General features: G+C 35.2%; 1 protein-coding gene across 1 annotated transcript in view; it reads left to right on the top strand.

Moving 5' to 3' along the window:
* Nucleotides 1-14,502, top strand: part of LOC109094559 (dedicator of cytokinesis protein 5-like) — a 50,016-nt gene extending 35,514 nt beyond the window's left edge. Inside the window, exons 37-44 of the mRNA XM_042729282.1 lie at nucleotides 2,578-2,754; nucleotides 2,974-3,057; nucleotides 3,626-3,763; nucleotides 5,081-5,226; nucleotides 9,913-10,057; nucleotides 10,268-10,418; nucleotides 11,662-11,783; nucleotides 11,945-14,502. Of these exons, the coding sequence (XP_042585216.1) occupies nucleotides 2,578-2,754; nucleotides 2,974-3,057; nucleotides 3,626-3,763; nucleotides 5,081-5,226; nucleotides 9,913-10,057; nucleotides 10,268-10,418; nucleotides 11,662-11,783; nucleotides 11,945-12,046 (1,065 nt within the window). The 3' untranslated portion in view covers nucleotides 12,047-14,502. The remainder of the gene's footprint in view (nucleotides 1-2,577; nucleotides 2,755-2,973; nucleotides 3,058-3,625; nucleotides 3,764-5,080; nucleotides 5,227-9,912; nucleotides 10,058-10,267; nucleotides 10,419-11,661; nucleotides 11,784-11,944) is intronic.
* Nucleotides 14,503-14,704: the final 202 nt, after the last annotated feature.

Raw genomic sequence — 14,704 nt, 5'->3', positions numbered from 1 at the left:
AGGTATTAGTTAATTTTTATTAATTTTGTTAAAGAATCCAACAGAACAATACAAAATACAAAATAATTACAGTCTTTTCTATTGTGTGTGTGTGTATGTATATATGTGTGTGTATATGTATTTATATATTGCAGTTATCAGTAGCAAGGCTGCATTTATTTAATCAAATGTAAAAAACAGTAATATTGTTAAACATTATTACCATTTAAAATGACTCTTTGCTATTTGAATATATTTTAAAATGTATTGTATTCCTCTTATGCAAAGCTGAATTTTTAGCATTATTACTCCAGTCTTCGGTGTTATATAATCCTTTAGAAATCATTCTCATATGCCGATTTGCTGCTCATGAAACACATTAAAAATCAAATCAATAAAAATGTATTAACTTTATAAAGCATTACAATAATCATGATGTGAAGAAATAAAAGCGTGAATTACTTTCACCAGATCACTGAAAGATGAGACAGATTTGAGTTGAGTGATATTTCGCAGCTGAAAGACAATATTATTTACAAATGAATTAATTTGTCTGTCAAACTTTAACTCTGTTTAAAAAATAAAACCCAAATTCTTAACATAAGTATTCAAATTGGATGAGAAAGGACGTACACTTGTTGCTTTATTTTTTGCAAGGTAACTAGCCAAATATAATAATTTCTGTCTTTTTCTCATTTAACTGAAGAAAGTTAGTATTCATCCAGCATTTTACATCTTTTAGACATTCAAAGAGTGATTTAACACATGTATCATCTCCAGACTTATAGGCAAATACACCTGGGTGTTGCCAGCAAGTGATATATGAGATGAGATGATATATTTATTAAAGATAGGACCAAGAGGAAGCATACAGTGTACAGCATAAATGAGTACACCCCCCTCTAAAACTTAACAAATTCAGCAATTACTCTTTACTTAGAAGACATGTTAGGGTTCTTTGGAGATGTAATGTTCCAACAAGCCTGCTTGATCAATTACCAAAGAAGAATACCAAAATTATTCAGTAAAATAAGATTTTCTTATCAAAGTGATACAATTTTGTGTTGCAAAAATGAGTACACCCTCCTGAAAGTTACTTACTAAAAAAAAAAAGGTGTGTAGGTTTAAGGCTATTTGTAATCAACAGGTAAGTATATTGAACCAAAACTTTTAAAGACAAATAATTTCCTGACGATTAAAAGTGTTATATAGCCCACTGAATCATACTCAGACTTAATGCTGGCAACAGTAGAACCATTTGGGAGAGAACTGCCAGGAGACTTATTTCTTAATATAAAAGAGGACAATGATACAAGAGGAATACCAAATTATTGTTTTAAGTGTGAAAATATTGCAGAAGTAGCACCAACATTTAAAAATTATTTGTGATAAGGCTCCTGAAATAATCAGTTCTTTACTTTTTTAGCTTTCATTTAGTGATGTGTGAATTTTTGCTAGAAAAAGAGCAGGAGAAATAACATGCAAGTGTCTCAGAGCTGGCAAAAGCTATGAAAAGAGTAACAATTTATCTCACAGAGTATGACGAATTTGTCATGAACTTGTATACTCAGTGCCAAGAAGGGTCAAAGCAGTATACTTTAAGTTCTGGAAGACATACTAAGTACTTTAATATTATACATTTTCTGAATTAAATCTCAGGTGTACTCATTTCTGCAATCCTTTATTTAAACAAAATTGGCTAATTTTCTTTCCTTACAGAAAATATTAGCATATATTTTCTTGTTTTTATTAAGTATATGTTTAATATGTTTACATTTTGCCATCTTTCCATGAATAATGTTAGTGATCATTAAGAAAATACATCTTTTATATTTATTCAGAGGGGGTGTACTCATTTATGCTGTGCACTGTATATGATGATAATTATTTTGGTTTTATTATGGGGGGTTGTGGTACATTTTTGGTGTTAGATGTTTATGTTTGTGTGTTTTTTTGTGTTTTTACAGAAAAAGATTTATTTTGATGATAAGAGGCAAAATGACTTAGGCAGATCCTTGGATGCCCAAATGATACTTTAAACATTCAATTAGGATAGTATGGTCAATTGTATTAAATGCTGAGCTAGGATCCAGCAGAACTAAGGCAACATTGCTAGCAGAATCAGTTTTTAATAAAAGGTCATTAGCTACTCTAACTAGCTGATTCAAGTGTTTTCTAAAATTTTAGATAAGAATAGTAGCTTAGATATTGGCTGAAGATGATTTAGATTTGCAGGATCTAGACCAGGCTTTTTAAGAAGAGGCTGGACAACCCGATGCTAAAGGCATAAAGCAACACAACCATTAGTCAGACTGCAGTTTATAATTGAAAGAATGCTTTGTCCAATAGGATCTATAAACTTGACAAAGAGTTTGGGGGGAAGAACATTACTTAATGAGGAAGTAGCTATGTGCAAAAAAAAAGGAAGTGTGAAATGTGCAAAATTATAATTGTTTTACTGTTACTATTGATTAGTTAATGTACCATTACTTGATAAAAATATTAATTTCTTTAAAAAAAAAAAAAAAAAAAAAAAACAGGTAGTCTACAATCAGATTTTATAATCATAATCAGTCTAATGTTGTCAATCATTTGTAGGAAGAGATCAGCCCTTTGGACAATGCCATAGAAACCATGGAGCTGGCCAATGAGAAGCTGAGTAATCTGGTGCAGCAGCAGGCGTGTGACCGCTCTCTTCCTGTGCACCCCCTCTCCATGATGCTCAATGGAATCGTGGACCCGGCTGTCATGGGTGGCTTTTCCAACTATGAGAAGGTTAGTCTTTCTCCTCTTCTGCTGCTTCTATAAATTTTTAACCAAAAGAAATCAAGCCCAAATCAACCTGATTATACTGGCTGAATCAGTCAGATGTGCTCCACAGTTGCTCTGTACCTTTTCTCCAGGTCAGATATGAAAAATTGATGTGTGCCTGGAGGGTTTAGGTCTGCTGGAGCACCGGCTGATATTAATTGAAATTTTTGTTTCACCCCTCAGGCGTTTTTCACAGAGGCCTACATGAAGAAGAACCCTGACCACCTTGAACGCATTGAAGTCTTAAAACACCTGATCGCACTGCAGGTGACACTTCTGCAGATCTGTATTGCTTAAAGCTTTAAACAATGCACAATACAGTATATACACAGAGGTGTGGGAGATAAGACTAAAATGTTAAATTATGGTAGCTGTGTGTTTGTGGTCAGTAAGATTTTTTTTAATGTTTTTGAAACAATTCTATTATGCTCACCATATTTCATAAAAAATACAGTTAAATCAGTAATATTGTGAAATATTATTACAGCTTGAAACAGTAATTTATTCCTTTCATGAAGCTAAATTTTCAGCATCACTACTCGATTATTTTCGATTATTTCGATTATTTAGAAATCATTCTAATATGCTCAAGAAACATTTTTTTATTATTATCAGTGTTGAAAACAGTTGTGTTGCTTAATATTTTAGTAGAAACCGTGAGTTTTTGATGAATAGAAAGTAAAAAAACAGTATTTATTTAAAATAGCAAATTTAAAAAAATAGTTTTTTTTTTTTTTCATATTTAAATCAGCTACTGTAAAAGCATCAAAGTCTTAAACTCAATTGAGTGTTACATTTTCATTTTCAAAATGCTTTAATGTCTGTTTTCTCTCAGATCCCGCTGCTTGATGAAGGGATCCGGATCCATGGAGAGAAATCCACGGAGCAGCTCAAACCCCTTCACAACAGACTTGTCACCTGCTTCCAGGACCTGCGTGCTAAAGTGGAGAAACTCTACGGTGTCATTACTCTAGTGAGTCTGATGGATTCAACTCTAAAGAAGGGATTTGTGAGAGACAGACTTAGGGTTTGCAGTTTCTGGGAGGAAATGTTTCAGATCTGTGGAAGTGATTTATATGAGATATTGTCTTACAATTTCTTAGAAGGAGTTTTGAAATCAGCTAAGACAACATGAGGTTCAGTTTCGTGAGACTGTAAATTGCTTTGATGAAGTGACTGTTGTCTGTGTATGTCAGGATTTTGCTATATTTGCAGGTTTATTTGGACCCCACAAACATAGTAAAACCTACACTTTTTAGTCTCTTCATTAAGATGTTTTTCTTCCTAAAGTTTGGTCCCCAAAAGGAAAAATATCTTAAAGGTGAAGTCTGTCATTGTTTTGATGTTAAAATACTTTCTCCCATCCCAGGTTATATAGAGAGACAGCTACAAACAGTTCTAATTAGATGGCACACAACACGTCCCTCAATTTTTGCCTAAAATGCAAGCATGAATTATTATTAAAATCAGACTTCTTGTGCAGAAGCATGCTGCACTATGCTTTACTCTAAGTAAAAAATCCCACATACTACACTACAGTTCAATAGTTTAAAGTTAAGATTTTTACATTTTACATGCACTTCATTAACTCACTTCATTGACTCATGACTTCATTTATGTAATTAAAAATCTAATAAAAACGGTAATATTGTGAAATACAGTATTATTACAATTTAAAATAACGGTCTTCCATTGTAATGTATTTTAAAATGTAATTTATTCCTGTAATGCAAAGCTCAATTTTCACATGATCCTTCAGAGATCATTCTAAAATGCTGATTTGCTGCTTTTTTGTTTCTAAATACTGGCAAATTCACATTTATGAATGCTGAAAGTTCAAAGATAGATTTTAGGTTTGAGTTGAATTGCACTATAAGTCAGTGAGATCCACGCCAGGCCCATGATCTATCTATATCTATCTATCTATCTATCTATCTATCTATCCATCTATCTATCTATCTATCTATCTTTTTTTATATCTTTATATCTTTTTGTCTCTCTCTCTCTCTCTCTCTCTATATATATATATATATATATATATATATATATATATATATATATATATATATATATATATATATATATATATATATATATATATATATATATATATATGATTCCCAGGGAACACATGTTAGGTAGAAAAAAAAAATGTTAGCCTGAATGCACTGTAAGTCGCTTTGAATAAAAGCGTCTGCTAAATGCATAAATGAAAAAAAAAAAAATATATATATATATATGTATGTATATATGTATGTATGTATGTGTGTTTGTGCTTGTGTATTTCTAGCCCTGCTCTCTGACTGAGAAGAAGAAGAGTCGCGTGGGGTCGATGGTGATGCCGTACATCATGTCCTCCACGCTCAGAAGGATGTCCACCATCTCAAATGCCTCGGGCTCCTCTAACGGAACCTCCTCCAGACCTGCTTTCCAGGAGTCAGTATTCACTGCATCCTGTTTTCTAATTTCCAGAAATAAACTCCCTTATTTTCAGCTCTGCAGTGAAGGCTAATTTGGTGCAGTACAGAGTTCCCGTGGTCATGAAAAGGTCTCGGAATGATTCATTTTCTCATGTAATTACGCTTTCTGCTAGTGGACATACATGACATTAATCCATTTAACCTCTGTGTTAAATTGGCTCTTGTAGATGCTGGATAAGTGGATTCTTGTTAAACAAGTCTTTAATTACCATTAACTCCCCAATAATTTAGATTAAAAAAAAACTCAGCTCAGCTCAAAAAAAAAAAAAAAAAAAAAAAAGGTAAATGACAACCTTAACATTTTCACTGATCAGCCTGTTTTCCCTTGATAATTTGCAGATGAAATGATCTCAAATTAGACATTCATTACTGGTCGAAACACTTGCCTTTTACTTTTTTTTTTTTTTTTTATGCTGCAAAGTTATTATTGTGATTGAATGATACATAATGGGAAAAACATGAAAATGCAGTTTCCATTTTTCTTCCCCTCTTGCATTGCCTCGTTTGACGTCATCCTAGTATGTGCTTTGATTACTGAGAAAATATTCTTGGTATTTAATTCTTAATTCAATATGACTAAATTCTTAATTCTTAATTAAGCCATAATGTAGTTTATTTATGACATTTTCCCTTCCTGAGGGGAAAAATTAAGAGAAACTAAAAAAAAAATTAAAAAAAAAACTAACAGGGAAAATGCATTGTTGATTAGTAAGTACATTTTATTTATATAGCACGTTAAAATTCAGCTTGCACTGACCAAAGTGCTGTACAAATCAATCATAAAATACAGTTTACAGTACTGAAACTGATTATAGCCTCTTAACAATTATATATGTTTATAACAACATACTATAATTATATACACTCCCCACCAAAAGTATAGGAACAGTGAGGCCAATTCCTTCATTTTTGCTGTAGACTGAAAATATTTGGGTTTGACATTGATAGATGAATATGAGACGAGATCAACCTTTCAGCTTTTATTTCCAGGGATTTTATTAATACAGTTTAAGCAGTTTTACTATGATAAAATGATAGATGATGCTATAGAAGATAGAATAAGAATAGAATAGATTGAGATGCAGGGATGTACTAGGATGTAGGTGGTAACAAATAAATATAAGGTTATTGCACTTATCTTTATTGCACAATGCGGGGAACATTTAACTGTTCATAAGGTAGATTGCCTGAGGGAAGAAACTGTTCTTGTCCCTGAGCCCTTCTTACTCACTCTGGATGTATACAGTTCATGAAGGGGGGGCAGGGGAGCACCAGTAATCCTCTCGGCAGTCAGAACTGTTCTCTGTAGTCTTCTGGTGTCTGATTTTGTAGCTAATCCAAACCAGACAGTTATTGATGTGCATAGAACAGAATCGATGAAGGCTGAGTAGAACTGTTTCAGCAGCTCCTGTGGCAGGTTGAACTTCCTCAGCTGGCGAAGGAAGTACAGCCTTTATTAGGCCTTTTTTACAGTGGAGTCGATGTGAGGGTCCCACTTCATGTCCTAAGAGATGGAGGTGCCCAGGAACCTGAATGACTCCACTGCAGCCACAGTGCTGTCCATGATGGTGAGTGGGGGGAGATCAGGGGTGTTTCTCCTGAAGTCCATTATCATCTCAACTGTTTTGAGCGTGTTGAGTTCCAGGTTGTCAAGACTGCACCAGTCGGCCAGATGCTCAACCTCTTGTCTGTAAGCAGACTCATCACCGTCCTGTATGAGGTCGATAAGTGTGGTGTTATCTGCTAACTTCAGGAGCTTGACAGAGGGGTCTTTAGAGGTGCAGTCATTGGTGTACTGGGAGAAGAGCAGTGGGGAGAGAACACATCCCTGAGGGGCACCAGTGTTGGTGGAGTGGCTATTTGACATGAATTTCTCCAGTCTCACTAGCTGTTGCCTATCTGTCAGAAAGCTGGTGATCCACTGACAGATAGAGCTAGGGACAGATAGCTGGGTTAGTTTGGTCTGGAGGAGTGCTGGGATGATGGTGTTGAAGGCCGAACTGAAGTGATTTATCCCTGATTTATCCAGATGCTGCAGGATAGATTGCAGTCCCGTGTTGAATGCATCATCCACAGATCTATTTGTTCAGTAAGGAAACTGCAGGGGGTCCAGTAAGGGTCCAGTGATGTCCTTCAGATAAGCCAGAACCAGCTTTTCAAATGACTTCATGATGACAGACGTTAAAGCAAAGATGGGGGCTAGCTGGATGAGCTAAACAGTGATCAGAGAGCCCCAAAACTGCTCTGGGGACAGAGTGATATGCATCAGTTATTGTGATGTAACAGTTGTCCAATATATTACTGTCTCGTCTGACATGTCGGTCCGGGGTGTTGTTATTCTGTGTCTGTGATCTGATCAGCGAGTTTCTGTAAAACACACTATTAACGTCAACAGCCAAAAAAGTTTCACAGGATTATGAATGTACCTGTAAAGCCGAGTTCAGACTGCACGATTTTAGCCCAGTTTTTGGCTCGCCGACAGGTTTTGAAAAATCGCCGACAAATGGCCGAAATCACAGGCAAATCAGTGCTTGTTCACGTGAGTGACAATCATGCAGTGTGAATGAGCAAAGATGCGATCTGAGAGAATCGGCGACGAGTCGCCGACGCCCGTGAGATATTTGGCATGCTAAAAATCTGGACCTGTTGGCGATTCAAAATCAAGCTGTGTGAAAAGTGTTCTGACTGAAAACTACATCAGCAATGACGACAGCCAATGAGAGAGCAAGTTACAGAGGAGCGGGGAGTTCTGGGAGGAGTTATCGACCACAATATCAGCAAACAGGCTTCTTTTCTTTTTCTTATTTTCGCTGCAAATCAGCGCACAGGCAATTCGTATTGCAAGCTTCTTGCGGGCTACCATTTTTAATAATGATCCCAGTCTCACGTGAGATCTCCGGTCTTGCACGCGTGATATCGCGTTGTTTCCTTGTCACAGCTCGCGTGTGTTTGGTTGTGAAACATAGTTTGCATGCCAGACAGAGTTGTCGGCGATTCTTCCTATTGTGAAGTCATGCAGTGTGAAACCTTCTGTCGCCGATCCATCGTGCAGTGTGAACACAGCAGCAACTGAATGCTGGCCAAGATTGTCATGCAGTGTGAAAAGAACAGTGACCCGACTACTTTGAAAATTGTGCAGTCTGAACTTGGCTTAAGTGATGCACAGGCTTCATCTTTTTTTTTTTTCTTTCTTTTTCTTTTCTCGACACCGGATTGCTGATGTATTTTCAAGGGTAAAGTTGTCCGTCAATTATGATAATTTTCATTCAGACATAAGCATGAGCTGCGAGCGGTCGTGGATGCGGGAATGGCATGTCACGTGTGCTCTACTGCGTTCACTGTAAAATGCATTTTTTATAATGATATATACATGTTCTTGTTTATATTTCAATTTATGTATATGTTAATTTTAATAATAATATAGAGCAATTTTTTTTTTTTTTTTTTTTTTTTGAGGAACTCCACCTGGGAGTTGGTGCACTAAGCAAACTGCTTAGGCATAGGGAGCAGCGGTACTGCATGCAGCATGATTGGGTTTACATTTCTGAGTGACAAAAGTTATAGATCTGTAAAGCAATATATTTGTGTTACCGCGTCCCAAACGACTCAAAATAATAAACAACAAAGTTAACAAAACAATGCACTCCACTATGCTGAGCGAGAGAGCTTCTCTGCTGTCTTCACGCGCTATCGGAAACTTCCTGTATATATATATGTGTGTGTGTGTGTGTGTGTGTGTGTGTGTGTATGTGTATATATGTATATGGGTGTATGTATGTATGCAAGTATGTTTTTTTTTACATTTAGCCAAAATTTTGTCAGTCATATATTGATTATAAGAAATTAACAACATAATTCAAAAATGTAAAATGAAGTACGTTGTGATGTTTTATAAAGCAACCAGTGCTAAAATATGGTGCTCAGACTGTTACAGACTGACATAATTGGAGAGTTTTAGAATAAACTTTATTTAAATAACTAAATATGTTTATGTCCTTGAGAAGAGTTTAGAAAATCTTATTGTTTCTTTCTTTGGATTCAGGATTAAAATGAAAGCAATGGCAACAATGGTTTGTGCTTTTCTATTGTGGCTTTTATGCTAGTCAGAAGCAGGTGTATTCAGTGCATTTCTCTTTTAATTGTAATGTTTCCAATTATGTTTGAAAAACCGCTTTTGTTCACTGACCTTCCTTTTATATCAGTGCATCTTATGTTGACGTTTACATTTCATTTCTTCTTTTACCAGATGTGTTCTTGTGAAATGCCAATCAAATATGTATGTCATTTAAATAAGTAGCAATTACCAAGAAAGACAGCTGAGAGAATAAGACAGATCTCAGAGGAATCTCTGAAAAATGAAGTTTTATACGTGGTTGCTATTTGGAGGTTTCCACTTCTGCATCATTCAACCCACAGGTGGCTTACTTATAGTCTCATCACATTAAACTGAGATAGGAAAAAATATTTTAAGATTAAAAAAATGAGCACCTCACCTTAAAGCAAACGTGTTGCTAAAGCAGATTGCTAAACTAATACACAGAGAGAATGTTGTCTTACAAATGTGTAATACATGGGCGACATGCTCCAAGGATTTGTATAGGTGTGCAAAAGGGTTTCATCTGATTGTCTCTTTTTCTCTCAGTTCGCTGCTCTCCCGCATGAGTGACAGCAGGGTTTCAGTTCTGTCTCGCTCGGAGGAAGATAATCGGATAAGCAAGAAGAACAGGAAAGAATGGAGCATGAGCAAGTCTCAGGTCTTACCGGAGCGACGCGCTGACACCGATGAGGTGCCTTTGTATTTATTTCCTCTGTTCATGACTGTCAGTGAGTGTGACCATTCTCTGATGTTAACTTCTGTTTGATGTTGATTTGTGTCGTTTCATAGTGAAATCGAAGGATTGAGTAGAATAAATTGTAGGAAAGAACATATTTAAAGTGGACTAATTTAATATTTAGACATATGATACATTTTATATGCTGTCTTTGTGTGGTGGCAGATTCCTCCAGAGAAGCAGCCGAGGCCTAAAAGTCTGACGATAGGAGACCGGAGACTCACGCTGTCGCTGTTTCATGGAGAATCATCCAATTTGAGTTTACACAACCCTCTCAGCCCTCTGCCTGCCTCACCACACACACCACGCAGCTCCAGTGAGTGCACAACCACACATCCGACACAAACCGAGATGACTGTTTTTTTTTTTCTTGGTTTTCCTTTTCCATGGTGCATGAATATGGTAATGCTACCACCACTGTACCATGGTACAGTGATGGCTGCAGTACTTATTCTTCAAAATAAATAGTTTTCAATATACGCTGCCATTCAGATAGTTTGGGGTCGGTTTTTGAAAGAAGTCTCTTATGCTCACCAAGGCTGCATTTATTTGATACAAAATACAGTAAAAATAGAAAAATTGTGAAATGGTATTACAATTTCACATAATAGTTTTTTTATTTTTTTTATTTGAATAAATTTTAAAATATAATTTATTTCTGTGATGCAAAGCTGAATTTTCAGCATCATTACTCCAGTCTTAAATTTTATTTTTTTCTTTGTTGTATGGTTGTTTTTTGATCAAGAAACATTTCTTATTATTATCAATGTTAAAAACAGTTGTGTTGCTTAATATTTTTGCGGAAACTTTGATACAATATTTTTTTTCAGTAAAGTATGTTCAAAATGAAGCATTATTTGAAATAGAAGTTTTTTTTTATAATATTATAAATGTCTTTGCTGTCATTTTTGATCAGATTAATGCATCCTTGCTGAATAAAAGTGTCAACTTTTCCATGACATTCTTATTTAGATGCACCTGTATATATTACATTTTGAATCCATTGATATTAAGTCTGGAACTTTTTTCTAATTTGAGTGGTACTGGTAGCAATTCGCAGGAAATTTGAGCGTGCAGTTATTACCTCACGGCTGTAAACATAAAGAAGTTGTTCCAGCTAGTAGGCTATGTGGCATTTGAGGATCCTGCAGGTGGCGGATCGTTCATAGCCTTTTCTCTAAGCAGCTGGAATAATTAAATGTATCATTTTGATGGCATATTGTAATCCAGAAAGGATTATGTTTATGAAACACATGTGACTGAAATTAAATTATATTCCAGTTTTAAATGTGCATTAAAACAAACTTTATCAAATATGAGACTAATTAAAATTCAGTTGTAAAGCAGCTCTAAAAAGACAGTAGTGTCATTATTTAACTCAAGTCAGTTCAGTGTTGATTCAGTTCCGTTTTAAACAAATGGAAATTCCAACAAATATTTAAGGATATATACACAGTAATAGAAATAAATACACAAAACATAATCATCCAGGACAGTGATTATGCCTCAGCACATCTGTATAAACATTATTAAACCTCATATTGATCATCGTCCTGTAGGTTACACGTGTCTCCCGAGTGAAAGTGACTTCAGCACACTGGACATCACGAGCACCCCTCCACCAATGCCGCCCAAAAAACACCCTCAAGAGAGCGAGAGCATCTATAACTCCACCTCCGACGTAAGACACAGCAAGCACAGTCTGCACTAGGAAGACAGTTCAAATATTAGCAGTGAATTGACACTTTCCTTTGTACTTTCAGCTGTATTTTGATCAAATCTATCTTTGAAAAAATAATTAGAAAGCTAAAATGCTTTTCCTTTTTTATATTTTACCCGTAGTTTACGCCTCCTTTACCGACGAAAGTTGAAACCAAGCCTCCACCACCGCCACCCAAAACACGCAAGCCCATGATTCCCACCTATGAGAACAATCTGCAATGAAGACTCTCTGGCTCCCCTGAATCCAGATGCAGACGCCTGTGGTACCATGTCTCAGATGTGAAAAACACTTCTGAATGGTACTTGTTCCTCTTTTAAAAATTCAGAGTGGAGAAATTATTTGTCATGGTTATCTGGGATTTCTGATTGAACCTGTTTATAATTCATTTTTGGTAGCAAACAGCAAACAACATCATGTTTTTTTTTATTTGGAATAGACCTCTAGTGAGTATTTATTCAGAACTGCTGGGCAGGAACATGACCAAAGGTTGGTGGTTTGGTTTGTTGAATGTTAAAATCAGCCTCACATCCACTGGATTAGAGTAGTTTATCTCGACCTGCATCTGTGCCTTATAAATAGAAATATTTAAAGCTAATGAAGTTCTGTGCACATATTCACTTTGCACATTGCTCATAATTGTCAGGTTGCGCATTCATGCAATTAAAACCTTTGTAGTTGAACTTCTTTGACCCGCAGCACAGTTTGCATTACTTTTCCCCTTAAGCAAGAAAAGACTCTTGACGCGGTTGTGGTTTTTTCCACTCTAGAGAGCTACATTTGTATAAAAAATCCCAAACATTTAAAGAGCTTGTGAACTGAATTGAATTGTAGAGAGATGCAGTACAAAAATGCGAGCTTTATGAAATGATTTAAAATGTCTAGGATTATTTTTGTCATGACTGCAAAAAAACAGATCAGTTGTGCTTGAATTCTATAATGCTACATATTGTGTCAGCACTTAAAGGAATAGTTGACTCCATAATGAAAATTTGCTGAAAATATACTTTCATTCAGGCCATCCACGATGCAGATGAGTTTGTTTCTTCATAAGAACAGATTTAGAGAAATGTAATGGGTGTGAATGGGTGCCGTCAGAATGAGAGTCCAAACAGCTGATAAAACATCACAATATTCCATAAAAATAATCCAGTCCATCAGTTAACTCATTATAAATAAAACAAATGCATCAAGATATTTTAACTTTAAATTCCTTAACTTGAATATTTTTCTCCAGTGAAAAAGTCTGTGCCCTGTTGTCTTTTCACATCAAAATCCACCCACATATATTTTTTTAGAACTATTATAGAGTGTATCAACTTTCAGTATTTCTCTCCTGATTCAGGCTAGATGACTTTTTCACTGGAGAAAGCGATATTATGGAATATGGACTTTTAGATGGAAGTTTTAAGTTAAATATGTGTTAATGATGGATTCGTTTCTTACAAACACACAGATTTTTACTTCACAAGTCATTAACTGATGGACTGGAGTGGTGTGGATTATTGTGATGTTTTCATCAGCTGTTTGTACTCTCATTCTGACGGCACCCATTCACTGCAGAGGACCCACTGGTGAGCAAGTGATGGAATGCTACATTTCTCCAAATCTGTTCTGATGAAGAAACAAACTCTTGGATTACCTGAGGGTTAGCACATGTTTATCTATTATTCCTTTAAATCTCACCTAGGTACAGCGTGGTACTTTGTACATTGGTACATTTTGGCTTGCTTGTTCATTTACCTCAAGTCAAAAAATCACACTTTAGTAGTACATGCACTGTATTTGTACACTGTATTTCTTGCTCATGGTGTTTATTTTAGTTTTCTTTGTGATTCAAAATTTGTCTTCCTTCATCATGATAGAATGCAACTGCAACTTTGGATGTTTTAATTTATTCATTGTCATGTTGTTGAATGTGGCGCTCCAGTAATTACAGAAAGACATCAGAATAGCAGGATCAATCTTAAAAACTACACTGGGTCTGTCCACATTAGTGTTTTTTCTTGTAATGGGATCTTATAATAAGGTACTTTTCATAAAGATTGCATAGTTTTGTACTTAAAAGAGTGTGTTTTGCAAATATGGTAATATATAATTGATGTGCACATGGAAAATTAATTTTCTGCATGAAATATTTTGTACATTCTGTATTAAATCGCACAATTATCAGAACAAATGTGATAGACATTTCACAAAATTCCAGGGAAAACCAGAGCAATGTTTTTTTAAAGGGACTGTTAGTGTAAATATTGAATTTTTCTTTACATACAGCATTATTTAAACTTGAAACTGTAGGTTAAATAAGATTTGAATGAATGAAATAGTTTTTTTTTTTTTTTTACTTTGTTTAATTCTGAACAAAAACCTAGGGTATTCTGGCCTATGTGGATAATTTCAACATCCAAACACTTTTTTTAGTATAGTAAAGCATGTGATTTTAAAGTAATTATTTATACTTTTCAGTCAAAGTGGACCATTTTTGGCACCTGCAGGCAGAAACCCATGAAAACCAATGGAAAACAACCAATCCTAACTGTTATTTGAGAATTTTTGCACTCCAGTTTGAATAAAAGTGCCAAAAGAAATCTTGAATCAAACTGTTTACTAGTTTTTCCACTTAAGCAGTTTTAGAGTCAAATTACCTTTGTGTAAATAAATAATTTCTTTTCAAACCTGACAGTGTTGAGATTTGATGCAACTTAGTCTAAAAAAAAAAAAAACATATTTGTGACCCTGGAGCACAAAAGCAGTCTTAAGTCTCTGGGGTATATTTGTAGAAATAGGCAAAAAAAACATTGAATGGGTCAAAATTATAAATTTTTCTTTTATGGCAAAAATCATTAGGATATGAAGTAAAGATCATGTTCCATGAAGATATT

Source organism: Cyprinus carpio, chromosome B8 (genome assembly GCF_018340385.1).
Source record: "Cyprinus carpio isolate SPL01 chromosome B8, ASM1834038v1, whole genome shotgun sequence".
In the NCBI taxonomy this organism is placed as follows: domain Eukaryota; kingdom Metazoa; phylum Chordata; class Actinopteri; order Cypriniformes; family Cyprinidae; genus Cyprinus; species Cyprinus carpio.
This window is presented reverse-complemented; position numbering and strand designations above follow the sequence as displayed.